This window comes from Mirounga angustirostris, unplaced genomic scaffold (assembly GCF_029215605.1).
Source record: "Mirounga angustirostris isolate CCGP_5_RB_7025 unplaced genomic scaffold, mMirAng1.0.hap1 SCAF_1, whole genome shotgun sequence".
NCBI classification, from domain to species: Eukaryota; Metazoa; Chordata; class Mammalia; order Carnivora; family Phocidae; genus Mirounga; species Mirounga angustirostris.
In genome coordinates this window covers 92294411-92319020 of record NW_026991709.1, presented here as the reverse complement: position 1 = coordinate 92319020, position 24610 = coordinate 92294411, and the positions used below count along the sequence as shown (strand labels likewise).

Here is a 24610-nt window from a genome sequence, read left to right as displayed (position 1 = left end):
ATGCAGAGCCTATACAAGGCTGCTGGCCGAATTCTCATTTCCCTGGGGGCTCTCAGTGTATTCTCTGGAGTTATCGCTTTCTTCCCTGTCTTTTCTTACAAGCTTTGGTTCACCGGATGGAGTGTCTGGATTGCTTGTCCCATCTGGAATGGAGCTTTGGTAGGAAAATATTTTATTACATATATTGAGAGAATAAGGAAAGGTGGGAGGGAAAAAAGAAAAAGAATACATGTCCTTTTTAGGTTTTCCAACAATACAGAGAAGTCTTAAAAAGCTATTTTACTCTTGTCACCTTGGTATTCTGAGAAATTGGAACCTCTCTTGTGAGATCTGAATTTAGAAAAAAAATGTAAACCATAAAAAATAATGTAAAAATGGGGAACAAAAATAATTTTCAGACTAACGCTTTCACTAGAAACACTGAGGTGTATCGACGTGATCCAAGATTTGCAAGCCCCAAATCTTAGTTCTCCCACATTTGTCCTCACATGCAACTGTGTGAACTGAAGGTCATTCAAGAAGTTGGGTGATGTACCTCTCGAACGTCGCAGTTCATGAGGAAAGGGTGTGCAGGCCAAGTACAAGTCGGCACCAAGTAGGTGTTCTGTGTCTGCTGACTGAATGACTGCACAAATGAAGGGTTGGGCTGGTACCCCAGCTCTCTGGGTCAAAGAAATGAACACATCTAGCCTTGCAAATTGATGTCTTCTATGGTGGTATGGTTTAAGGGGAGTTACAGAGGCTTGCAACAAATCCTTCTCTCATTGCTTCCTGTGATGCCTTACATTCACCATTGGACTCTAGAGAATTTCAAATTTAAAGGCCTTTTGATCTTTAGGAGTTTTCTATTAAAATGTAGCCACTCTTGAGAGAGGCTGTCACAAGGGGACACACTAACATTTAAGTCTTAAAAAAAACACAGCTTTTACTGGGATATCACCTAAAAGTAAGACCTTAGAACATATAATTTTAATCTACTTATTAAATAAATATGTACTGATAGTCTACTGCGTGCTTCAGTTACAATGGTAAACAGACAAACAAACAAGGTCTCAATTTTTAAAAAACTTTATCTAGTGGGGTTCAAGGATGGTGAGTAGATGGGAGAAAACAGAATGGTGGGAATGTGGAACTGAATGAGGAAAGTGTGGGATGGTGTTTTTCTTTTTTTTTTCTTTTCTAATACATTCTTTTACATCTGCCTCCCCAGTCTTGCTCATCTGCTCTTTACCCCATCTCCCACCTGAAGCCATACGTTCATTCAAAGAAATATTTATTACACATCTACTGGAATGCAAAGATTAGGAAAAACATTTTATATCAGGACCTAGAATGTACATAAATACATCCCTAAAATTCTCTCTAGGTAAATAGATAGATTTTGATATATACATATAACTAAATCTATATAACAAAAGTTTCACAAAACAATATTTAGCCTTCTGTGTGAAACGACGTCTGATATTTTCTTTTCTATTAATTTTTTTTAGTTCTGACTTCAGAACTGACCCAAAGTTTAACAAAACCACAATTCTAGTCCAACTCTGTATCCCTTTTTCTAAATTCTTTGTCTATCCCTGCTGTCTATCATAGAACATTCAACAGATACTGAGATTTGATTAGGATCAAAAATTATTGAATATAGGTTTGTTCTATACCAAGATCTGTTTTATCGGTTAGACCCAGAGAAATGACAAGATCTGTGTCCGGCACAGATACTTGGTGGCTGTTTGATTCCGAGATTGACAGCATGGGGAATTGGAATCCAAAAGGTAAGACTGAGGAGATGGAGCCTATGTTCAAGTCCTGATTCTGACATTCTTGGCATATGGCCAAGAGCAGGACCTTCACTCAGCTAGTTCTTCATTGCTTTTACCTAGAACATGAGGGATTTTGCAGGTAAGAGAGTCCGTGTGACACTATCTGACCCTAAGATGCTCAGTGAGAATGACCAAATTTGAACAAAGCTTGTATAATAAAGGGCTTCACCAGTGTTAAAGCTCTACACACATGCTAGTTAATACCTTGCCTTTCGTTTGTGCTGTGAGGGAGGAAAACTTCTACCCTCCAGTGCAGGGAGGGTACCCTTCACATGGGGAATTCATTTCCTGCTTTCAGGGGGAGAGAGGAGAGTCAGTGTTCTTCTTGCACCTGTTGTTTCCTAAATAACTTTAATTCAAAATAATCAATATGCCAAAGTCACATACTTGGGGGCCACTTGTCCTGAATCCCATCAGTGCCCAGCCCTTCCTTCCTAATCTCTTGCCATCCGCTCACTTTCCCATTCCATTTCCTGATGAACAGCTGAGTTTCCCCATCCTGTTACCTCCCAGGACCTCATCTCTACCACCCTTCCCCTCACTCATTCCATTTCCTTAGCCATCACACGGCTCCTTGGTGTGTTCAAATATTCCAAGGTTTGTTATTTGCCTCAGGGCCTTTGCACTATCTGTTCTCTGCCTGAAGCCTCTTCCCACACATGGCATGTTCCCTAACTTCCTTTAATTCTTTGAAGATATGTCACTTTCTCCTTGATGCCGTCCTTCATTACCCTCATTACCCTATTTAAAATTGTAAATCTCCCCCACACCTGGCATCCCCAATTTCTCATTCCCTGTTCTATTCTTTCCCCCATGGCCCTTATTACCATCTAATATACTATATAATGTACTTATTCATTGTTTGTTTATACCCCTCCCAAAAAGTGTATATTATACAACGGTGGGGATTTTTTTTTCTTTTTGTTTACTGCTATACCTGCAGCACTTGGAACAGAGTGAGTCACATACTAAGTGTTCAATAAATATTGTTCAATAAATATGGTTGAATAAGTGAATGAGTCCCATGCTCTGGTGGTACAAAATTTTTCACACCATTGAACTCTGATTAGGTTGCAAGGACTAAAAGTCAAGCTGGTATTTATACTAAAGTAGTAAAAAAAAATCCTCAGGAGAAGGAAAGCAATAAGAATGCTCACTCTTTTAATGATGTCTAAGTTTGGAACAATGTGATTTTTTTCTTTTTCTGGTGAGTTTCCTAGTGAACCACAGTTCTATCTGATCAGGGTCAACTTCAAAAGGTCTCTGACTCATTCCACAACCTTCTCTACCACTTTTGTTTGTTTGTTTGTTTTGTTTTTAAAGATTTATTTATTTGTTTGAGAGAGGGAGAGGGGCATGGAGGGCAGGGCAGAGGGAGAGAGAGAGAATCCCAAGCAGACACCCCACTGAGCTCAGGGCCGATGCTCCATCTCACAGCCCTGAGATCATAACCTGAGCCAAAATCAAGAGTCAGACGCTTAACCAACTGAGCGACCCACGTGCCCCTACCAGTCACTTCTTAAGTTGCCTGCAGAGTGAATCTTCCTCTGGCGGAAAGACGATTTGTACATTTCAATCATATTGATATTTCCTTTTGCAAAAGGCTCCATATCTCTTTTGAGACTTCAAAAGATTTTAGAAGTGATACAGTATTTTGTATTTGTTCAGTGCTCTCATTCCTGACTTTCTAAATTCTTCGCAAATATTGGTCCTCAGACTCTCCTAGCTCTCTTCTGACAGCGACGTGATAAGCAGATTTCCTACAATTTCTGAACTAGGTTATTTAAAGGCATCAGCTGCTAGAAAGTATGCAGCAAGGAGAGTCAGTGCCTTAAGGACTGGGCTCCACTTGAATCCTGGAGAACGTGGCTTGGCAACTCCAGGGACTTAGTTAATGGCAGACAGCTGTGCTACACCCAGAATCCTGCCTGGAGACAGGAACTTGGGAGAAAGGCCCCAGTGCCCTGCTCAGTCACAGAAGGGACTTGCTTATACCAACACTTGAGCCTCTTACAGCTTCAACAGTCCTGTGATTCCAAACACCTGATGGCCAATTTTCCACTTGGATAGCCTAAATTTCTTTTTTTAATTATTTGTAAAGATTTTTATTTATTTACTTGAGAGAGAGAGGTGGGGGGCAGAGGGAGAGGGAGAAGCAGACTCCCCGCTGAGCAGGGAGCCTGACACGGGGCTCGATCCCAGGATCCCGAGATCATGACCTGAGCTGAAGGCAGACGCTTAACCGACTGAGCCACCCAGGTGCCCCTTGATAGCCTAAGCTTCTTTAAGCTCGGCTTCTCCCCCCAAAATCATATCACCACCAAAAGCAATGATTTCTTCTCCTGACTTTCCTGGTTCTGAACCCAATTTCAAACCCTAGGGTGACTTTTGACTCAATCCTTCCCTCCCCAAACTGGTGCTTCTCAAACTGTAATGTGCATATGAATCACCTGGGGATCTTGTCAGAATGTATACTCCGATTCAGTAAATCTGGGCTGAGGCCTGAGACTCTGCCTGTCTCACAAGTTTCCAAGGGATGCCAATGCTGCTGGTCCTAGGACTGTGCTCTGGGCAACAGTGCCCTAAACCAACCTACCCTCAGCCCCACTCCTACCCCACCGCATCCAGTCCGTTGCCAGCTAACTTTTATTTTTCCTGTGAAGCATATCCCTGTGCATGCTTTCCTCTCATTCTCACTGTGAACCAGCTCCCCCCTAACTCCTTATCACTTCTCACCCCCATCCAGGTCTTATGCCTAGATAACCTCAATAGCCAAACTGTGGGAACCCATTCATTAATGAGTTATAAAATCAATCTATTGGGTAACTAGCAGCATTTATAAAACATGGATAGGATAGAACAGAAGAGAAGACAAGAGAAGAGAAGAGAAGAGAATCAGAGTGTATCACACATAATAACGGTATTATGATTTTGGTTAGATATAAAATTTAACTTGGCCATGATGCAAAATATATTTCTTGCTATGGACAGAGGTTTAAAAAAAAAATTGGCGCGGGGGGGTGTGTGCGCCTGGCTGGCTCAGTCGGTGGAGTGAGCGACTCTTGATCTCGGGTTGTAGGTTTGAGTCCCACACTGGGTATAGAGATTACTTAAAAAAAGGTAAAATCTTGAAAAAAATAATAGTAAAAAAAAAATTTGTTTCCAGTTTGAAGACCAAGTTCCTACAGAGACACCTAGGCCTCCCTGCATCCCCACCTAACATGCACATGACGACAGGCTCATCTTTCTAAACCTCTGCTGCGTCAGTAAGGCTCCTTCTTCAAGAACCTTCAATATTGCTTCATTGTCCAAACAAAGTTCAGATATGTTAGCCTGAATTTCCAGGCCCTTCTTGACCTGGCCTCATGTGGCTTTCAAGCCTGATTTCCTACTCGTTTGTGCCCAGAACCAGCCCTGCCTCCCATCTGGGCGCCTGTCTCACTGTCTGCCCAAGCTTGGCTGCTATGTTCCCACGTTTGCACGTGTTACTTGAGCTGCCCAGACTGCTCTTCCCTCTGCCATCATCTCCCGCTGAAATCACATCCACCCTCTAAACCTGCTTCGGCTCCTGTTTCCCCCATGGTGCTTTCATCAGCGATCCTTCCCCCAGAAGTGGTATCTTGTCACTGGACTCTTGTTGCACGGAAAGCACTCACTCTTCTTGCCGCATTTGGTGGACGTTCTTCTAAGTGCATTACTTTCACATCTGGACTGTAAATTCCTGTGGAAGTTGGAACCATTATATCTATAATTATTATTTGGTGAGCTTGCTCATCCAATTTAGCCTCTCTGTGCCTCGTTTAAAAAGTAGGAGGAAATCTCCATCATTGTAAGGATTAAATGAGTTAACACATGTCAAGTGTTTAGTGTCGTGCTTGGCATACAGTAAGCGCTCAGTAAACGTTAATTGTTACGACGCTGTCTGCACAGTGCCTATCACATCCCTTGATCGTAGTAGACCCACAATAGATGTTTGTAAGTTAATAAATTAGGGCATATTAAAATTATTCCTCTACAAGTTTCTATTTCTGTTGTGACTGCTCCCCACTTCCTTCAATTCATCTGCTTCTGGGAACTGCGTTCTTTACATGAGCAATTTAAAGATTCAGTGGGAGGGCTCACAATTATCCCATGCAATTAGAGTGTTAGCAGCTTCTCTTGCAAAACCCAAGTCGCAGGAACTGCCCCGTGGAGCAGAAAGCTAGCCTGTCAGAAAGAGCTGAGGGAGGAGAGTGCAGGAGGGGGGCCTTCCTTCCAAGCACCTCCTCCTGGCCCTTCCTGAAACCTGAGTGCCCTGCTGTACCCAGCTCTTGTCTCTCAGACACTGCCTCTCCCATTTCCTTTTCCCACTTGACTTCTCTTCCCTACCCACAAAACTCTTCCTTTACATTCTTTTCCCTCTCCCTCTCCAAGTAATAATGTTTTTAAAAAGAAAAGAGGGTGTCTGGGTGGCTCAGTCAGTTGAGTGTCACACTCTTGGTTCTGGGCTCAGGTCATGATCTCAGGGTGGTGATATGGAGCCCAGCATCGGGGCTACGCGCTCAGCGGGGAGTCTGCTGGAGACTCTCTCTCCCTCTGTCCACCCTACCCCCACCCCTGCTCACATGTATGTGTGCTCTCTCTCTCTCAAATAAATACATAAATACATAAATATTTTTAGAAAAAGAAAAGAAAGCAAGAAGAGGGAGACTGTGACTCAGGGGACACCTCGCCCTCTGGCTCACAGGCACCGGACGGGGGTGTTGGTGGGGGGAGCACCAGGAAAGATGGGTGTGCTTGCTCCTGAGCCACCACCGTCCACGGGGTGGATTTCACAAGTTACTGAATGGCATTCATACACCAGCCTACTCCATGAAAGATCTTTTCGAAGTTTTGTATAAACAAAGCAAAATTCAAGCTGGCAGCTACAACAGAAATAACAGACCACTGCAATCCTGCAGCATTTTTCAACTTTTGAAAGGAAAGCAACGGTTCGTGCTGAAGTAGTTAAGGCAACCTGGAATCTAAGCATCTAATAATGCCAGCTATCTGCTTGGAGTTACACCAGCAGAGGAGCGTCTCTTTTGCTTTTCTCTTGTTTGATCCAGGGTTTCTCTCTCAGAGGAGTGACGTGTCAGTCGAGAGGGCCTTGCCTCTGAAGGCAAAGGCCGGCCCCAGGCTCAGCATCAGTGCTCAGTTGCTCTTAATAATTCCCCTGTTTTGTTGTGCTGTTGATGCTGGCTCAACCTCCACAGGGTCCCTTGGAAACTTTCCTCTTGCAGAATCAAGCCAACCTCCTTTGACTACAGATGGTTCTGTTTTTATCCACTGGAGTTTTACGGTATGGCAATGCCACGTCTGGAATTTCAGACTTAGCTGCACGAGAAGTTCTGTGTGAGCGTACATGTGTGGGCTTCTCCCCCCCCCCCCCAATTCTCTAAGTCGGACATTCAAAATAAAATATGCCAGGAAAATGAAAAGCTGAATCTCAAAAAAAACAAAACAAACAAAACAAAAATACCAAATACCACCTCCAACAACAACAACAACCCAGGCTGGACACAGAAGCTACAAAAACAACATACCACAAAACCGTATTAGTAGAAACTGATTTTTTTCCCCTTAAATTTATTGATACTATACATACAGTCATATTTATTTATCTGTTAAAAACCTAATTTGTAACTACTTTTAGTCCTGCCCTCATTCTATATCTTGTTTCAGGCATATCTCTTTCTAGTTTTCTCTCTTAACTTCAAAACATTCCTTGACCAGGAACAAATGATTTATGGGGAGGGAATAAGTGGTTTCCAGGCTCAGTGACCACAAAGGTCTCCTTCATCAGACTCGGAGCTGAGTTAAAGATGAGCCCAGAATTTTTTTTTTTTTTCATTATATATTGCTCAGTTCTGGTGACACCATTCCCTCTTTAACTATTTTCATTCTGCACTTTGGGTCTCTTTCCCTCAGAGGAGACTTTAAAAAAAAAAAAAAAAAAAAAAAAACCTCTTGAAAAGCTGGACACCACTGCACCCAGAACGATTAATGTCCCACCATGCATTCACTCTAATTATACTCTTTATTACTTGAGAAACAGGAATCGCATATTTGCATCCCACCAGCAGGCTGAGGCTGCAGAATCTCAAAAGAAAAGCAGAAAGTAAAAGATAACGCTGTTGCTGGGCAGGATTTCAGGGTTCTATGACATGTTTCCTTTCCGGTTCCTCCCATTTGTAATTTTAGCAATTTGTGAGAAAGATGAACGGTAGACAATGAATCAAAATAAAACATAAGGCAAGGGTTATAAAGCCAAGCTTTTATGCCAGCGACACCTTACCTTACTAGTGAAGGTTATAATTGTGACGGCAAAGGCAGCACAGAAAATCAAAAAATGAGCTTGTATGAATCATGTCTGTTGGACACTGATGGCTTCTTGGCCTCATTGTCATCCCAGATGAGGAGGAGATCTGAGTCATAAACTCATTTAGCCATTTGCTGCTCTTTCTAGTTCATAATAAAGTTGTCAACCAGATTGACAGATTGAACTCTTTCCAGAGGTACATTCTATCACGGATGTTATTTTTCCATTTCCCTCTCACAGGCCATCATGACTGGTATACTTCTGCTGTTGGCTCACAAAGAGTGGACCAAGAGATACCTGGTAAATATATAGACATCGAGTGGGATGGTTGAATAGGTTTGAAGGTCAAATCTCTACAAGTTCAGGATGGAACATAGAGAACTTGACTTCCAATTATCATTGAATTCTGTCTGACTGATGCCTTACTCTGATGGATTTCAGTAATAAACTAGGTTTTAAATGAATAATTTTAATCTGATTTCTTCTCCAAACATTTTCTACAAGCTCCTGTGATTATTGTAAATAAGTGTTCCAGTTTGGAGACAACACAACATTAATGCTCCTGAATTTCATTTTGAATAAATGGATCTATAGGCTCTTCTGTTTTTAAGCATGTATTTTAAAGGTTCAACTGCTCAGTTTGGGATCTCCTTCCAGTGTCTCTGTTACTTCTCCCCGCCACCCCAAAAAAGGGTGAAAAGTCTATGATATCTTGCATATCAATAGCGTGAGCCAAGGAATCCCATGGTATAGAAAGACTACCTTGATCTGATCATAGGTCTTCCCATGGCTCGAACTTTAATGTACGTGTGAATCACCTGGGAATCTAGTTAAAACGCGAAGTCTGATTCAGTAGACCTGGGTGACCTGTGAGATTCTACATTTCTAACAAACTTCCAGGGATGTCAATGCTGCTGGAACATAGACCATGCCCTGATTAGCAAGGTGCTAGGATAAGGCAAGGATTCTGTGCACTCATGTTTGTTTTTCCCACCCCAGACTGGCTGTCAACATATGATAGAAGAAAAACAAACACATGTTTGCTGAATGGAATTCATTTCAATTTTGGCCCAGTTGGCTGATATGTTATTCCCCCATATTGTAGATTCAAGAGGAGAACAAAATGGCCTAAAAGAGAAAGTTGCAATGCATTTCTCCTTAGCTTCCCAGTAAAAGAGATTAATACCTGACATCTTCTTTCTTCATATTGCTGAGAAGCTTTTGAAGAATTCAGTTCCCAAAGTAACAATTTGTTTTTGCTTTATTTTCAGTGGGAAACTAGTTTCACCTTTGTGATTCTGAGTATGATGGGATGTCCACTTCATTTTGCAGTAGCCTTGGAATCTGCTCTCCTTGGCCCATATTGCTTCTACTCATTTTCAGGGATAGCAGGGACCGATTACCTTGGTTATGCAGTTGCCTTTCCTTTTCCATATGCAAACTTCCCATCAGCTTGTGTGGACCCACCACACTATGAAGAGTACCACCTGACACTTCAAGTCTTCGACCTGTGCCTGAGCTTTGCCATGCTCTGTGTGTCCCTGACAGTGTTCATCAAGCTTTCTGCAGGACTTATCTGGAAGAGACACTTACATGTAAGTTTCCAGAAAGGGGGAACCCATTCTTATTCCATCCTGAATGCTAAAATTGGAAGTCTGCCATATTAGTACTTAATCTGCCTCTCTTATTTATCACTGTGTCTTCTATAACCAAAATTTTCCCACCCTTTTTACTTCCGCCCCAGCAGAGAGGCTGATATATACCAACATCAAATTTAGCTTTCTAACTTTTTCCCAGATGGCTAAGAATAATATTGGTAATATGATAGTAATAGAAATATGAACTGGATGTTTACTCTCAGTGTTCTTCCCATTTTACAGACTGAAGCTAAAGAGTTTATGAAACTTGCCCAAGGTCACACAGTTAATGAGCAGTAGGGCCAGATTCAGAACCCAGAGCTATTTCTCTTAACAGACCAGATATATCCTGGGCCCTCTTGTCACCCACCTTGTACCCTCTCTCTTCTGCTAGATCATCAAGATGCATTGTTCTGACCTCAAGGAGGGTTAGAACAGAACCACTGGGAGTGATTTCTGATTCCAAATTCCTATGTCTGATACTGGGTCACTCCATTGTGAGTTGCACAGCCTCCTCCTGGAAAGAGATATTTTCCACAACAAACTCTTATACTGGCTTTACGATTCAAGTTAGTATTATATTAAGGTCAGGTGAATTTGGGTTATGTTAGCCAATTTTTTTTTCCAGTTTGATCCTATCAACACAAATCAGCAAAGCTAGAAGACAAGAACTTGGCACTCTCGATACCTTTTGTGGTCAGTCTTGTCCTCTTCAACTTCTACATAAGTCTGCAAAGGAAATCCTGTACATTCTTAGGAACAGAGTTGATTTTGCAAGGAGGCCTCCTGAGAATTGAGGCTAGTGGACTGACGTACTGCCAGTGCATTTAGAGGTTTAGAATGTGATTTCCCCCTGTAGGGACCATCCCAACTTCCTAGAGCCCTTTGTTAAAAGGAATATAAACCCAGGAAAACCACACATTAAAGCATCGGCTACCCATAACCCCTTGGCATGGATAGCGAATCAGACATCCAGCTGCCATCTTGGGCATGACACCCAAGATTTAACATTGGATGGAAGTCAGAGAGAAAAGAATGAAAAAGTATCTGCAGAGCTTGGTAAGTCAGCCTCTTGGAAACCCAATAGTGAGGCCATTTAAAGTGCCCGGAAAGAGAAAATATTAATTGAAAACAGAGCAAAGTTCTCCAAGTTCAGAATTTTGCCTTTGTCCATCTTGCTCAGAGTAGTTTCTTGGTGTGTGATTTCTAAATTAGGTATAGGACCCAACACAACTACAACATGTTTCTCAAAGTGGATCAATGACATCAGAATCACCCATGGTTCTTGTTAAACCATATGTCTGGCTTCTGTCCTGGCCCATTCTTATGGCAGAAACTCTGGGTTGAAGGCAGGGAATATGCATTTTTAACACATGCCCCAAGAGATTCTGGTGAAAATTCTCTTCCTAGCACAGGATTCTCTTACTGTAACTTCTGGACAGAATTTCCATTTTCCCACCTGCATAAAATGCAACAGTAGTTTGGGTGAGAGTTCTCGATAAATTTAATAAACAGCAAATCTTCGGTGAGCATTTTTGGATGACTTGAAACCATGTAATCCATGATGGTGGCAGATCATGTTTCATTAGCAAGGATGAGTAGCTGACATAATGGGATATGAATTTTTGTATTAATAAATACACCACTGCCCCCAAGGAGCACATGTAGCTTGCACAAACCTTTGTTACTATGTGGGGCACCTTGGTGGTTCAGTCGGTTAAGTGTCTAACTCTTGATTTCGGCTCAGTTCATGATCTCATGGGTGTGGGAGAGAACACCACATCAGGCTCCACACTCAACATGGAGTCTGCTTAAGATTCTCTCTCCCCCTCTGCCTCTGCCCCTCTCCCCACTTGTGCTCCCTCTCTCTCTCTCTTTCTCTCTTTCTCAAAATAAATAAGTAAAATCTTAAAAAAAAAAAAAAAACCTTTGTTACCATGTTACCATGTAGAAATAGCTACATGAGGCACGATTTCCGGCAGTGAAATAATGTATTGTTTGTCAAAATTCTAGAAAACACACAACTTTCTTAGAAGAAATGGCAGATCACTTGTTAAGATATAGAATTCTACATGGTGATTCTGCATTTAATGAGCCTCCATATTGTTATATTGTTAGGTTCCCTTCAGGCTGAAAGAGATAAGTAATATTTTTATTTTTTATTTATTTTTTAAATGTTTTATTTAAATTCAATTTAGTTAACATATACTGTATCATTAGTTTCAGAGGTAGAATTCAGTGATTCATCAGTTGCATGCAACACCCAGTGCTCATTACTTCAAGTGCCCTCCTTAATGCCCATCACCTATCAGGAAACTCAAGAGCTATGAAAATTTGTAAAAAAGAAAAAAGTGATAGTTTGATGGAAGATTTGGAGGAAATTGTAATTGTATTGCATTATAGAACAAAATCATTTTTTCCTCAGCTCTGTAATAGTCTATATTATGATCGAAAATATTCACTTCTAAGAATTTTCCTGTAAGTTCAAAAACATGTTTCCAGAAACAAATCAAACACTCCCTTAGGAATCACCATTCATTTTGTCTCTGCTCTCTGTGTCTTTTCATTTTAGGAAAATTAAAGTCATCTTGCATCCCAGTCAGCTCAAGCAGTTATAACAAAATACCATAGACGTGGCGGCTTAACCAACACATTTATTTCTCTCAGTGCTGGAGGCTGGAAGCCCAAGATCAAGGTACCAGTAGGGTCGGTCTTTGGTGAGGCCTCTCTTCCTGGCTTGTGGACAGTCCCCTCACTGTGTGCTCACTTGGCCCTTCCCGTGCCTGTTCTTGGACAGAGAAGATCTCTGTGCTCTTCTTAGAAGGGCACTTATCCCATCATGGGGGTCTCATCCTCATGACATCATTTAACCCTAATTATCTCCCAAATGACTCACCTCCAAAGACCATCCCAGTGGGGATTGGGGCTTTAACATATGGATTTGGGAGGGAGACACTAACAGCTGATAGCATCTCATTGAAGGTCACACAGTGTTGGTGTGTGAGCATGCAGTCAGCTGGTACCCAACCAAAACCACAGTGAGAAATGCTTGAAAGAGGCATAAAGGATGTGATGATTTTGATAAAATATTTATATGCATGCTACAGACTGAATGTCTGTGTCTCTGCAAAATTCCTTAACCCCCACTGTGATAGTATTAGGAGGTAGGGCCTTTGGGAGAGAATTAGGTTTAGTGAGGTCAGGAGGGCAGAGCTCCCATGATGGGATTAGCTTCCATGAGGCCCTTATAAGAAGATGAGGAGGACAGAGTTGTCTCTCTCCACCATGTAAGGAGACAGCAAGAAGGTGGCCATCTGCCAAATAGGAAGAGGGCTCTCACCAGACGCTGAATCTGCAGACACCTTGATCTTGGCCTTCCAGCCTCTAGAACTGTGAGAAATGTTCACTGGTTAAGCCGTCCAGCCTATGGTAGTTGGTGATAGCAGCCCCGGCTAAGACCGCAAGCCCTTCCAAGTTTCCAAACTGACCCAGGACGGAAAGAGAGGGAACTGGAAAAGGAATACGAGCCCCCCACGCGAGGCTCCACGCAACACGCTGAAGTGACCTTGTCAGCTCAGGACTCAGTGCAGGGGGCAAAGAGCACCGCATAGGATTAAGTTGAGAAAGCAAAATGCACAACAACCATAGCCAAAATTGTCTACATTCTTGGTCCAGTAAGTAATAAAGTGATGGGAAAGGAAAGAATTGGGACACCAGACGCACCACAGCTGTCCCCTGCAGCTACTCTGTCCCTCCTCCACGGAATGGAACAACTCTGGCTCTGTCTGTTTTCCTTTAATTATTCATCGTTATGTCTGGGGTTTGCTTTTTTTTTTTTGATGAAAGGGGAAAGAAAATATTTTCCCCCTTATCATGTGATACAGTGGTTTTCTTCTTTTTTTTTCAATGAATTGAGAAATATTTACTTCCCATAAAAGATAGAGGTAAACACTTTAAACAGTTCAAAAACATATGAGGACAGAATATGTATCAGCGGATGAGACTCTTCCTCCAAACAAGAGACTAATTTGCAGAAATGCACTGGCTCCATATCTTCTAGCTGATATACCCTGTATCATTAGCGATACAAAGGTGTTTTGAAACAGATTCATCTATGACTGTCATCCTAAAGGTCTGAAACCTCATGTGGGGCTTTAGCAAGTTCTCTCCGGTGCTTCTGGGAACTAAATCCCCTCGGGGAGATTCAAGTAAACCTCAAGCAGGACCACACAACAGTCAGAATCCACTGTATTTCCTTTATGTGGTCTTTTCGAAGTGGTCAACAGGAAACTCGGAATCTAGGAAAATAATTGCAATTCAGGGCATTAGCATTCCTTTTATCTCATTAGGTCATCTGGAATAATAATGGTGGTGACATGAGCCTGGGTAGGAGCAGGGTAATTGTAGGTGCTATTTATTGGGCAGTTACTACTTGTCACGTGCTTTACCTCCTTCCTTCCTCACAACCTAGCAAAGCTCATCAGCCCCGTTTCACAGATGACGACATTGAGTTGGTCAGACGGAGTTAGGATTAGCTCCCAGTCTCAAAGGGTCTGGAGGCCAGGCTCCTCACTGCTCGCCCACACCTCATAGTGTTTCTTCAGCTTTACAGACTCCAAGTGGTTTTGCATAGCATGCATTTTGTGGACAGCCTTTCTTATGTTTCTCACAGACAAAAATTAACTCATATATTAGAAATGGAAGCTATTTTTTCCCAGGATATTTTCATTTCATTTAATCAGTGAGACCACACCACGGGTGATAGCAACTTACGAAGAGAGGAAATGAGACCAAAGTGTCTATTGTGATGCATGAAAATAAGCTTGATATTTTGTCAGAGCAGAAGCAATAGATGAGGAGGTAACTGAGCAACTGCTTTTTGTCAGTTTTTACTTTATAATCATTGTGAACATCAACATATTTTCCTTTTGACGTTCAGTCAGTTTAATCTTTTAATATAAAATGCCCTACTGGGTTTTTTTTCCCCTTGCTTCTTACTTTTAATCTAAAATGGTATTATTATGGGGCACCTGGGTAGCTCAGTGGGTTAAGCATCTGCCTTCAGCTCAGGTCGTGATCTCAGGGTCGTTGGATCGAGTCCCGCATCGGGCTCTCCGCTCAACGAGGAGTCTGCTTCTCTCTCTCTCTCTCTCAAATAAATAAATAAAATCTTAAAAAAAAAAAAAAAACTACACACACAAGAAATTTTGGCTTTATAAAAGGGCAGAAACTTGAGTAGAAATCAGAAGCCTCCATTCTCTATAATCATATAAATTCAGTTCCAACAAAGAAAACTGAATTAATACTAGTGAATATTTCAGAATGGCCATAATGGTGCTAATATGTGAACACAAAACCATTTAGGAAAGTAAATGTTGGTTGGACAGTTTGCACTGTATTAATTAACCAGGAGAATATGCGGTGGTTGTTACTGGGTGTTACTGGGTTCATTCCCCCAGGAAAGAAGAGATAGACACAGACGAAGTAATTAGGGTAAAACACAATGAAGGCCATGAGGGGTGAGGAATGACACAAGGTCACTTCCCCTCCCAGACTGGCCCTACAAGCCAGGGACTGTGGACAAGGCAGAGGTTCACCCCTGCACGTATCGGTAGTTGTGGATTTGAGCTTCCTCATCTCAAAGACCACGGGGCTTGGCCAGGCACATCCAAAGACCTTTCCATCTCTGTCTCAGTCTGTGATTTTCTTTCTTTCTTCCTTCTTTCCTCCCTTTCTTTCTTTCTTTTACATTTTATTTATTTGAGAGAGAGCACAAGCAGGGGGAAGGGCAAAGGGTGAGGGAGAAGCAGATGCCTCACTGAGCAGGGAGCCCAATGCAGGGCTCAATCCCAGGATCCTGAGATCATGACCTGAGCCCAAGTCAGATGCTTAACCAACTGAGCCACCCAGGGGCTTCTCCGTCTGTGATTTTCAAATAAAGCTTTATTCCACTGGAGAAGATTAACATTTAGAAGAGAGGACTGTTTGTAGCAAGGAGTGGCTCTTTTCTTGTCCTAAGCCATGCCCATGTGTCACTGGAGTACACCACACTGCCTTTACTCTGCTAGCTCAAGAAGTAATATATGCCAATTGTGTTACTCAAGCAAGACGGGTATGAGAGCTGTTACACAGATCACTTTTATCACTTTAGAAAAACAACTTTCTTTGCTCAATATTCAATCTGTCGGCACACCTGGGTGACTCAGTTGGTTAACCATCCCACTTTTGATTCTGGCTCAGGTCATGATCTCAGGGTCTTGGGATCAAGCCCCACAAAGAGCTCTGCATTGGGCGTGGAACCTGCTTAAGATCCTCTCTCTCCTCCTTCTCCCTTTGCCCTTCCCCACTTGCACTCTCTCTAAAAAAAAGAAAAAAATTCAATCTCATATCAAACCAACCAGAATTGTCTTGTTGGTTGTCTTTCTTTTTTAATTATTCAAGTATAATTAACATACAGTTATATTAATTTTAGGTGTATGATATAATGATTCAATAATTCTATACATTTCTCAGTGCTCAGCAAGAAAGTGTACTCTTTGTACTCTTGATCCCCTTTATCTACTTCACCCATTCCCCCACCCATCTCCCCTCTGGCAGCCACCAGTTTGTTCTGTGTTTAAGGGTCTGTTTTTTTCATTTGTCTCTTTTTTTGTTTGTTTCTTCTGTTTCTTAAATCCAACTTATGAGTTATATTGAATGGTATTTGTCTTTCTCTGACTGACTTATTTCCCTTAGCATTATACCCTCTAGATCCATCTGTGTTGTTGCAGAACTTACCATTATATTTCTAAATAAGTATGGAGCTTAAAACTCCAATTTATTTGCAAAAACATTGTTCCAAATTTTTTTTCTCTTATTTCATATAACTAACCTAGTGTCATGGATGAAAAAGAAAGCTGCTGGGGCTCCTGAGTGGCTCAGTCAGTTAAGCGTCTGCCTTTGGCTCAGCTCATGATCCAGGGTCCTGGGTTTGAGTCTTGCATCATGCTCCCTGCTCAGCGGAGAGCCTGCTTCTCCCTCTGCCTGCCATTCCCAGTGCTTGTGCTCTCTCTGTCAAATAAATTAATAAAATCTTTAAAAAAAGAAAAAGAAAGCTGCTACTTAAAGCAATAGAATTACTACGTACTGGATGGTAATTAGTACTTATTTGACAAGAGGAGTATCTTGTGTTCACTAGTATGTGACTTTCTCCTTGTCATGGGTTGAGGAATATGACTCCAAAGCCCTAAATACAACATTCATTATTTATACTTGCCTCTCAACATTTATTGAGCATATATTATGTGCCAGATACTGTGCTAAGGGCTAAAGGTAGAGACAGAAGGATGAACAAGACATAGTCTGGTCCTCCATTGACTTATAGGAATTGAGGGAAATGTCACCTGGGCCAGGAGGACCAAGAGCCCAGATGAGGAATAATGAAATTTGAATTAGATAGTGTTAGTGAGCATGGAGAAGAGGTGGTACATTTGAGAGATATTTAGAAGGTTGAATCAGCGGCACCTGGGTGGCTTAATTGTTAAGCGTCTGCCTTTGGCTCAGGTCATGATCCCAGGGTCCTAGGATTGAGTCCCACATCGGGCTCCCTGCTCAGCGGGGAGTCTGCTTCTCCCTCTGCCCCTCCGCCCTACTCATGCTCTCTCTCATGCGTGCTCTTTCTCTCTCTCGCAAAAATAAATAAATAAAATCTTTAAAAAAAAGAAAATAGAAGGTAGAATCACCAAGATTTAGTATCAGTTAGCATGTGGGACAAGGAAGGAGCCCAGGGAGATATAAAGGGTTTTCTTGACTATGAGAGACAAGACAGAGTGATTGGATTTAATCTGTGACTCCCACTCTTGTCACTCAGGGTTAATTCAGTTTCACATCTCATCATTAATAAAAAGCCATTTTAAGAATCTAATAGAAGGCATCAAGAGGATTCCTGCCTGGGATTCTAGCCAGTGAGGTACTGAAGCTTGCCACAGGACACTTTATGGCTTTAGTTGGTCATGCATCAGATATAAATGAAGCCTTGCTTTGAGTTCATAATAAACCTTGTGCTGAAGAGCATGGGCTATAAGACAGTTTCAATCAAGGCCATATTTAACAACTTATCTCTTCTTTTCTTCTACTGATGTTCCCATGGCAAAGATTGCCAATCAATGACCTGTACATAGCCAAGCCCAGTGGAATCTTTTCAATCTGTGTTTTCCTTGACCTCTCCACAGCCTTTGAAACTATTGACCGCTTTCTTCATGAAATCCTCTCCCCTTTGACTTCCACACACCATTTTCTTTGGTTTTCTTCCTTCTCCAAGGCTTTTCCTCCTCAGTCTATCTGAAGACTCCTTTGCTCTGCTCACTCCTTAAAGTCTGGTGGCCTCGGTTATCACCTTTGCTCTGCTCACTCCTTAAAGTCTGGTGGCCTCGCTTATCACCTTTGGGCTGATACCTCACACTTCCATAGCCCAGTCCATTCTCCTGCTCTATTGAGCTCTACATCAGACTATTTTCTGGACACTCTCCTGGGTGTCCCACAGACACATCAAACTCAAGTTGTTTATAATGGAGCTGATCATCTCCTTGTCCCTAACACCTGCTCGTCTTCCTGTGCCTCCAGCTCAGTTGCCAGCACTCATGACACTCAGGACAAGCTCATGACCCTAAGACCTAGAGTCATCCTTGACTCCTCACACCTGAGTTGATCACCATATCCTGGCAACTGCACCTCTTAAATATTTATTCACTGTGTCCCCCTTTCTCTGTACTGACCAGGGTGGCCCTGATTCAGCCCTCCATCTTCTCTCACTCATACATCTTTGCTTCCAATCTTGTCTTTCTTTTTTGTTTTTTTAAAGATTTTATTTATTTATTTGACAGAGAGAGAGACACAGTGAGAGAGGGAACACAAGCAGGGGGAGTGGGTGAGGGAGAAGCAGGCTTCCTGCTGAGCAGGGAGTCTGATGTGGGGCTCCATCCCAGGACGCTGGGATCATGACCTGAGCCAAAGGCAGACGCTTAACGACTGAGCCATCCAGGCGCCCCTCCAATCTTGTCTTTCTTAAGAAGTATCCTCCACAGAAGCTCTAGAATGAGCTCTCTCAAGTTCAAATCTGCTCTTATTACTCCCCTGCAGAGTGATAGTAATAGTATAAGGAATAACTATTATCTTATGTTAATAGTATAAGTAATAAATATTATCTTATTACATGCTTCTGTGGCTCCCCTTAACACACAAAATACAGCCAAGCTCCTTTACGTGACATTCATGTGGGTGCAGCTCCTCTCCAAGAATATGGACTGACTAAGGTGAGCAGAAAAGGTGGGACTGGGAGTGTGGGGGTCAAAAGACTAGCAGAGTGGCAGGTTGCAATACTAAATGTCACTTTTATGGCTTCCTAGCCATAGCTAAAATCTTACCTAAATGTATATGTCAGGAATATTTCAAATTTAAGAACAATTCACACATCATGAGGGAATTTACTGTGGTTATGGAATCTCGAGGAAGGAAAACAGAGAAAAGGTTGATTTGAATTTCCATACTGAGGAACGGTGCTTATTGAAGAAGCATTGCGTTCAGCATTATTTATGACACATGGAGAACTTGATATGCCATGGTACGTTTGAAGTCAGACAGTTTAAGGTATAATTGTTTCCTCCATCACCTACCATCTGAGCAGCCTTGAGCAAATCAATATTGAACCTCTTTGCACCTAAGAGACAACACGTACCTCACATGTTGCCAAATGAAATGGCGTACTGACTAGTAAGAGCCTTACATGGGCTTGGCACTTGATAGTTGCTCAAGAAATGCTTGCTTTCTTCCCCTTCTAATCAAATTTAAATTCTTGGCTCTCATTTGAAGATTTTAGAAAGTACACTTTAACCTTCTGTTAATTTTCAAAAAACCCCAAACCAACCCAAACGAGACAAAACAAAATAGCAAATGACCAAAAAAGATATGCAACAGAGAAATCCCTCACTTCCTTAGACAGTCCCTGCCTACAAAAGTAATGGTTCTTCTGAATTGTTTTATGCTCATGCCAGATATTTTATTACACATCTATTTCTTTTTTATATCTTTCTGCCATCCCCCTCCACCAATATCACCAATATTTTTCTCTCTGGTGATTCCTCTTAAATCCTTAAGTGGTACCATGGTGCTGTTACTTGAATCATCCTTCATTGGGTTCCTGTGACATAAAAAAGGCTAAATTAAATGTCAGAAGTGACACTCTATTTTCTTTGATAAATTGTAGAAATAAACACTACTTTATTTTTTTTTGTTCCTAGGGTCAAAAGAATGAACAATAAATTTGAAGCAGTGATCCTCTTAAATTTGTTATATTTGTGGCCATTATTTTGAAATATTTGCAAAATAATTTTTATCTTCAAACTTGTCCCTCTATATTCTTATGAAATAAAAATTGAGATAATTGTACATTGTAGCCCTTTTAGATTGTTAACCCCATTTTTTCTGGTTTACCTGTTATGATTTTTAAAATGGAAATTTTATCATCATTGTCATAGAAATTATAAAATCTGAAATATAAATTTGCAGTGAGTGAATGTTTTCTTTAAATTCCTCTTGTCCCTGTGTGGTGTTCCATTAAACTATAATTCTATACTACCTAAACTAAGGAACCATTTTTCTCAGCATTTCTTCATTGCCATTACTAAGGCAACTGTAGATCTTCAAATACAATTAAAACATGGAATAGTAGCCATGATGAGAAGGGCCTCCTACAGGGGGAGAATGACCCTCCCTCCTGGCCTCTCCATAACTTGTCTATGGCACTCATGACAGTTTAATAGTTAGAAGGGACCTTAGCTGTCCTCTAGGCCAACTTCTCATCAAATGTCCCAAGATCTAAATGCCCCTGGCTGTTGAACCATTCCCAATAGGCAACCTCATTCAGCTGTTGTGTGGCTTTAAATGTAAAGCTGGGGTGCCCAACTGGCTCAGCCAGTAGAACATGCGACTCTTGATCTCGGGGTTGTGAGTTCAAGCCCCACATTGAGTGTAGAGATTACTCATAAATCTTAAAAAAAAAAAAAAAAAAGTAAGAGGTCTTTCTTAACCTGTCCAGAGATTTGCTTCTTATATCTCAATGTCATATATTCCTTTTTTTTTAAGATTTATTAATTTATTTGAGAGAGAAAGAGCATGAGGGAAGGAGAGGCAGAGGGAAAGGGAGAGGGAATCCTCAAGCAGATTCCCTGCTGAGCTCAGAGCCCCACGCAGGGCTCCATCTCACGACCCTGAGATCATGACCTGAGTGGAAATCAAGAGTCATCTGCCCAACTGCCTAAGCCACCCAGGCGTCCCTCTATGGCATATATTCTTACATGTCTCTATGTCTCTATGCCTGCAAATACAGCACAGGGGTTCTCACATGTGAATCCCATGCCAGCAGCATCAACATCACCAGGAACTTGTATGACCCGGAAACTTGGGGGTCGGGTCCCAACAGCCTGTGTCAGGAAGCCCTCCTCCCTGTGATTCGGATGCATGTCTGAGAAGCAGTCGTGGAGGGTAGCAGAAAGTGGGTGGGACTTCAGGATGAGAAATACCTGGTTTCAAATCCCGGCCCTCTGGTGGGTTTAGGCAATAGCTTCAGTCCCTCCCTGGTCCAGTGGAACTTATGAGGATAGCTAACTCCCAGGCTTGCTGAGAGAATTCCGTGGCACTCTAGAGGTAAACCACACAGCAGAAAATCTAACACTACTTAAGCACAAAAATAGTGTCTAGTGTTATTGATTCAATTCAGTACATTTATTAGATGCCTTTGAATATCAGTCTCTACAGAGTCCATTCATTTGAGACATACCATGAAAACTATGATATGTAGAGAAGCTAAATGACATGTTCCAGGAACACAGCTCAATCACTGGTGTCTGAAAGTCCTTAGGGGCCACCCAGACCTCAGCTCTTCAATCAACGCATATTCATCTGCCACTTAATGAAGCTACAAGACGTCTGGTTCTGCGCCTGGTGATTACACGAGTAGGGATTTAAATTTTATCAGTATACTGTCTGAATTCATTTTCACCTTATTGGAGCATTTCCACCCAGTACTGAGTGCCCTGGCAATTTATTTATTTACTTCCACTTTGCTTTCTGATTGGTATCCCTCTCGGTTATGAAAGCGTTTCAGGTGACCGTTGGACATTCTATCAAGAGTTGGCATTCCCAGCTGCCATGGCACCGACTGTGGGACCAGTGAGGGGCAGTGATTGCTTCCCAGAACTTCCGTGCTCAGCACAGTGTGCACAGTTCTGCAGATCCCAAGCTGCTACATAAGTGAAGTGGTCTAAGACCAAGTGCTAGGTTAACTGGGATCCCATATATAACATGTTAAAAATTATATTCAGTTGTCAAGAAATATGTGTGGTTATTTCTTGCCCTTGCTTTCACAAAGAAATGAGCAGACGTTTTACTATGCCCTTGCCGGGGAGAACTAAAGTGTTACCGTTCACCATCACATGCCAAAAAAAGTCTGTTTTACAGGCCTTCCGGAAGGAATAAGGCACCTTTACTTTCGAACAGACTGTTTCCAGTTTTGTGTGGCTGATGATATTACTGGACCAGTGACAGAGGCCAAGGCAGGAAAATAGACTGGGTTACTTATAACTCTTTGAATGTGGACACATCAGCTTGTGGGAAGGAAACAATTTAAAATGGGGCTTAGGGAAAGGGGGGAAAAAATCCCCTTTCTCCATATGAGATTCTTCCACGGTGTTGTCATGCAATCTTGAAAACCTCCATAGAACAGTGGATCACTCTCATTGGATATATGCAAATTATCTGAGACCCAGTGGTTTCCTGCCAGGCAAAAACTTATAATAACAGAGCAAGAATGCAATCCGAGCCCTTGCTCTCTGAAATCCCTGAAAGAACAGAGTCGTTCTTGACAGGGCAAATTCAGCCCTTGACATTCCAGGAAATAGCTTAATAATGTCATTTAGGCTGGGGTTGTAACCAATCCTAAGATGTGGAGACAAAAATGCCGTATGTAAGATTTAAAATATCAGTTCAGGAACCATTTTTCATTTTCACAGAGAGTTTAACAACAAAAACACCACCACCACAAAAACTAAGCAATGCATCTTAATTAAATTTAGCCTTGTCCCCACTAATTAAACCCAATCTAGGAAAAAGGAAGGGTTTCTGCCAAGAAATTACAGACACATCCTGACTACTATTTCTTTTCCATTTACTTTCCTAGGTATGAGGTCCGTGTCATATCCAGGATGTGATACCCAAACAAAACTGTTTTTTGATGATTAATATCATCAAAGTGAACCCCACCCTGGGGCCTCGAAGGCCTTTATGAGACACGCTGGCCTTTACATTTCGATGTGTTTCATTTTCTCTGGGTGCAGGACAGCTGAAAAAGGTTACAAGACTCAGGTTAAAAGTCAGGAAGTGGGATCAGGGCCCCACACTATGACATCACTCTCTTACAATGCAATGATGCAATGACATTTCCTACAGGAAAATGATTCGAACTGACAGGCAGCCTTGGTTCCCTGCAGTGGAAGGTGTCAGGCCTCCCTCCCTCCTGCCCCTTGGCTGGGGCTTCTCAGAGGTCAGAGAGAGAGAGAGACCCAAGCCACTTACATTTTACGGCAGTCCTAGTATATTTAAAATGAAGGTGTGCTAGAATTTAGTTAAAAAAACTGTGGAATGTTTTAACTGTTAAGGCAATTAATGCTTTTAAACAAAACTCATACAATTTTGCCATTCACAAGACAGTTTCTAGATCTATTATTAAAAGCGACATATAGGCAGAGCCACAAGGGATGGTTGTACATGTTGGCCAAAGGGAAGAGCAGGGATTAAAATCTGGCTCACTCTCTGATTGCCAAACCATGCTTGCTGGTCCAGTCCTAGATCTGCCTTCTTCTGATTCACACAAATGTCCCACGTCGGTGATAGATGATGGTCTTGTAACAGACCCAAGTTTAAGTTGAATCTTAAGTTAAACCTTAAGTTTAAGATGAATCAGTCTTCTGCTTTCAGCCCTGGGTGTCTCTTCAGAGGAGTCTCCAGAGGTGCACATTTGAGGACCTGGCTGATTCTGAATTCTGGGCAAATGAGTCTCCTGGGAGCCTTCTCGGGGGGGACTGCCAATGAGCCCCCATAGGCTGTGTGAGGGACATGGCTTGGTGAGTAGAAGCTCTGAGCTAGGTTTCAGCCTGGCCAAGTAATTGCATGCTCCAACTGTAATACTGTAATGGAACCCCTCACCCCCAATATGTAGACACTGCTCTGGACTCCACATGCAGACACAACTCCTCCAGCAGTTAAGACCAATTTAGAAACCTCTGTCAAGGCAAGACGAATTTAAGGGCTCGCACCAGTCCTGGGACTCCACATCAAACTGTCCTTGCGTTTCCACCCGTGGCCTTGTAACTCTGTTCCTGGGTTTCTGCCTCTATGTGAGCTAGCGGCTGGGTGCCTGGTGAGTGCCGCCTGGGACTAAGCGTTGATTGCCTTGATTTACCTTACCATGCCTCTTCTAGAGACCTCAAGTCTGTCCCAGAAACAACGGAAGGAGGAGTCCAGACTTAGAACCTTCTGTCATTTTTCTTCTGCTCGTCACCCTGCTTGGATCCTCTCGGGAGTTCGTGGAATCTGCCAAGCCATGACTGCAGACAGGACGAGAGAACAAGCTTCCTGATGCTTCTTTTGTCCATTTCAAAACAACATTCATACCAAGTTCCTTTTATGTCGGAGGAGAGTCAACGGGAGAAGTTTCGACCACAAAAGAATCAAACAGTTATGACTTCAGAAATGTAAAGTCTTGGTATCCATGATAGCTTATA

The 24610-nt window shown here is 42.1% G+C and overlaps 1 protein-coding gene across 1 annotated transcript; it reads left to right on the top strand.

The window, feature by feature from the left end:
• On the top strand, positions 1-20242 carry TMEM212 (transmembrane protein 212). The gene is made up of 5 exons (XM_045863681.2): positions 1-159; positions 8401-8460; positions 9432-9755; positions 19024-19087; positions 20072-20242. The coding sequence occupies exons 1-4, from the start codon at positions 1-3 to the stop codon at positions 19039-19041; spliced, it is 561 nt and encodes a 186-aa protein (XP_045719637.1). The 3' UTR covers positions 19042-19087; positions 20072-20242.
• The last annotated feature ends 4368 nt before the right edge of the window (positions 20243-24610 follow it).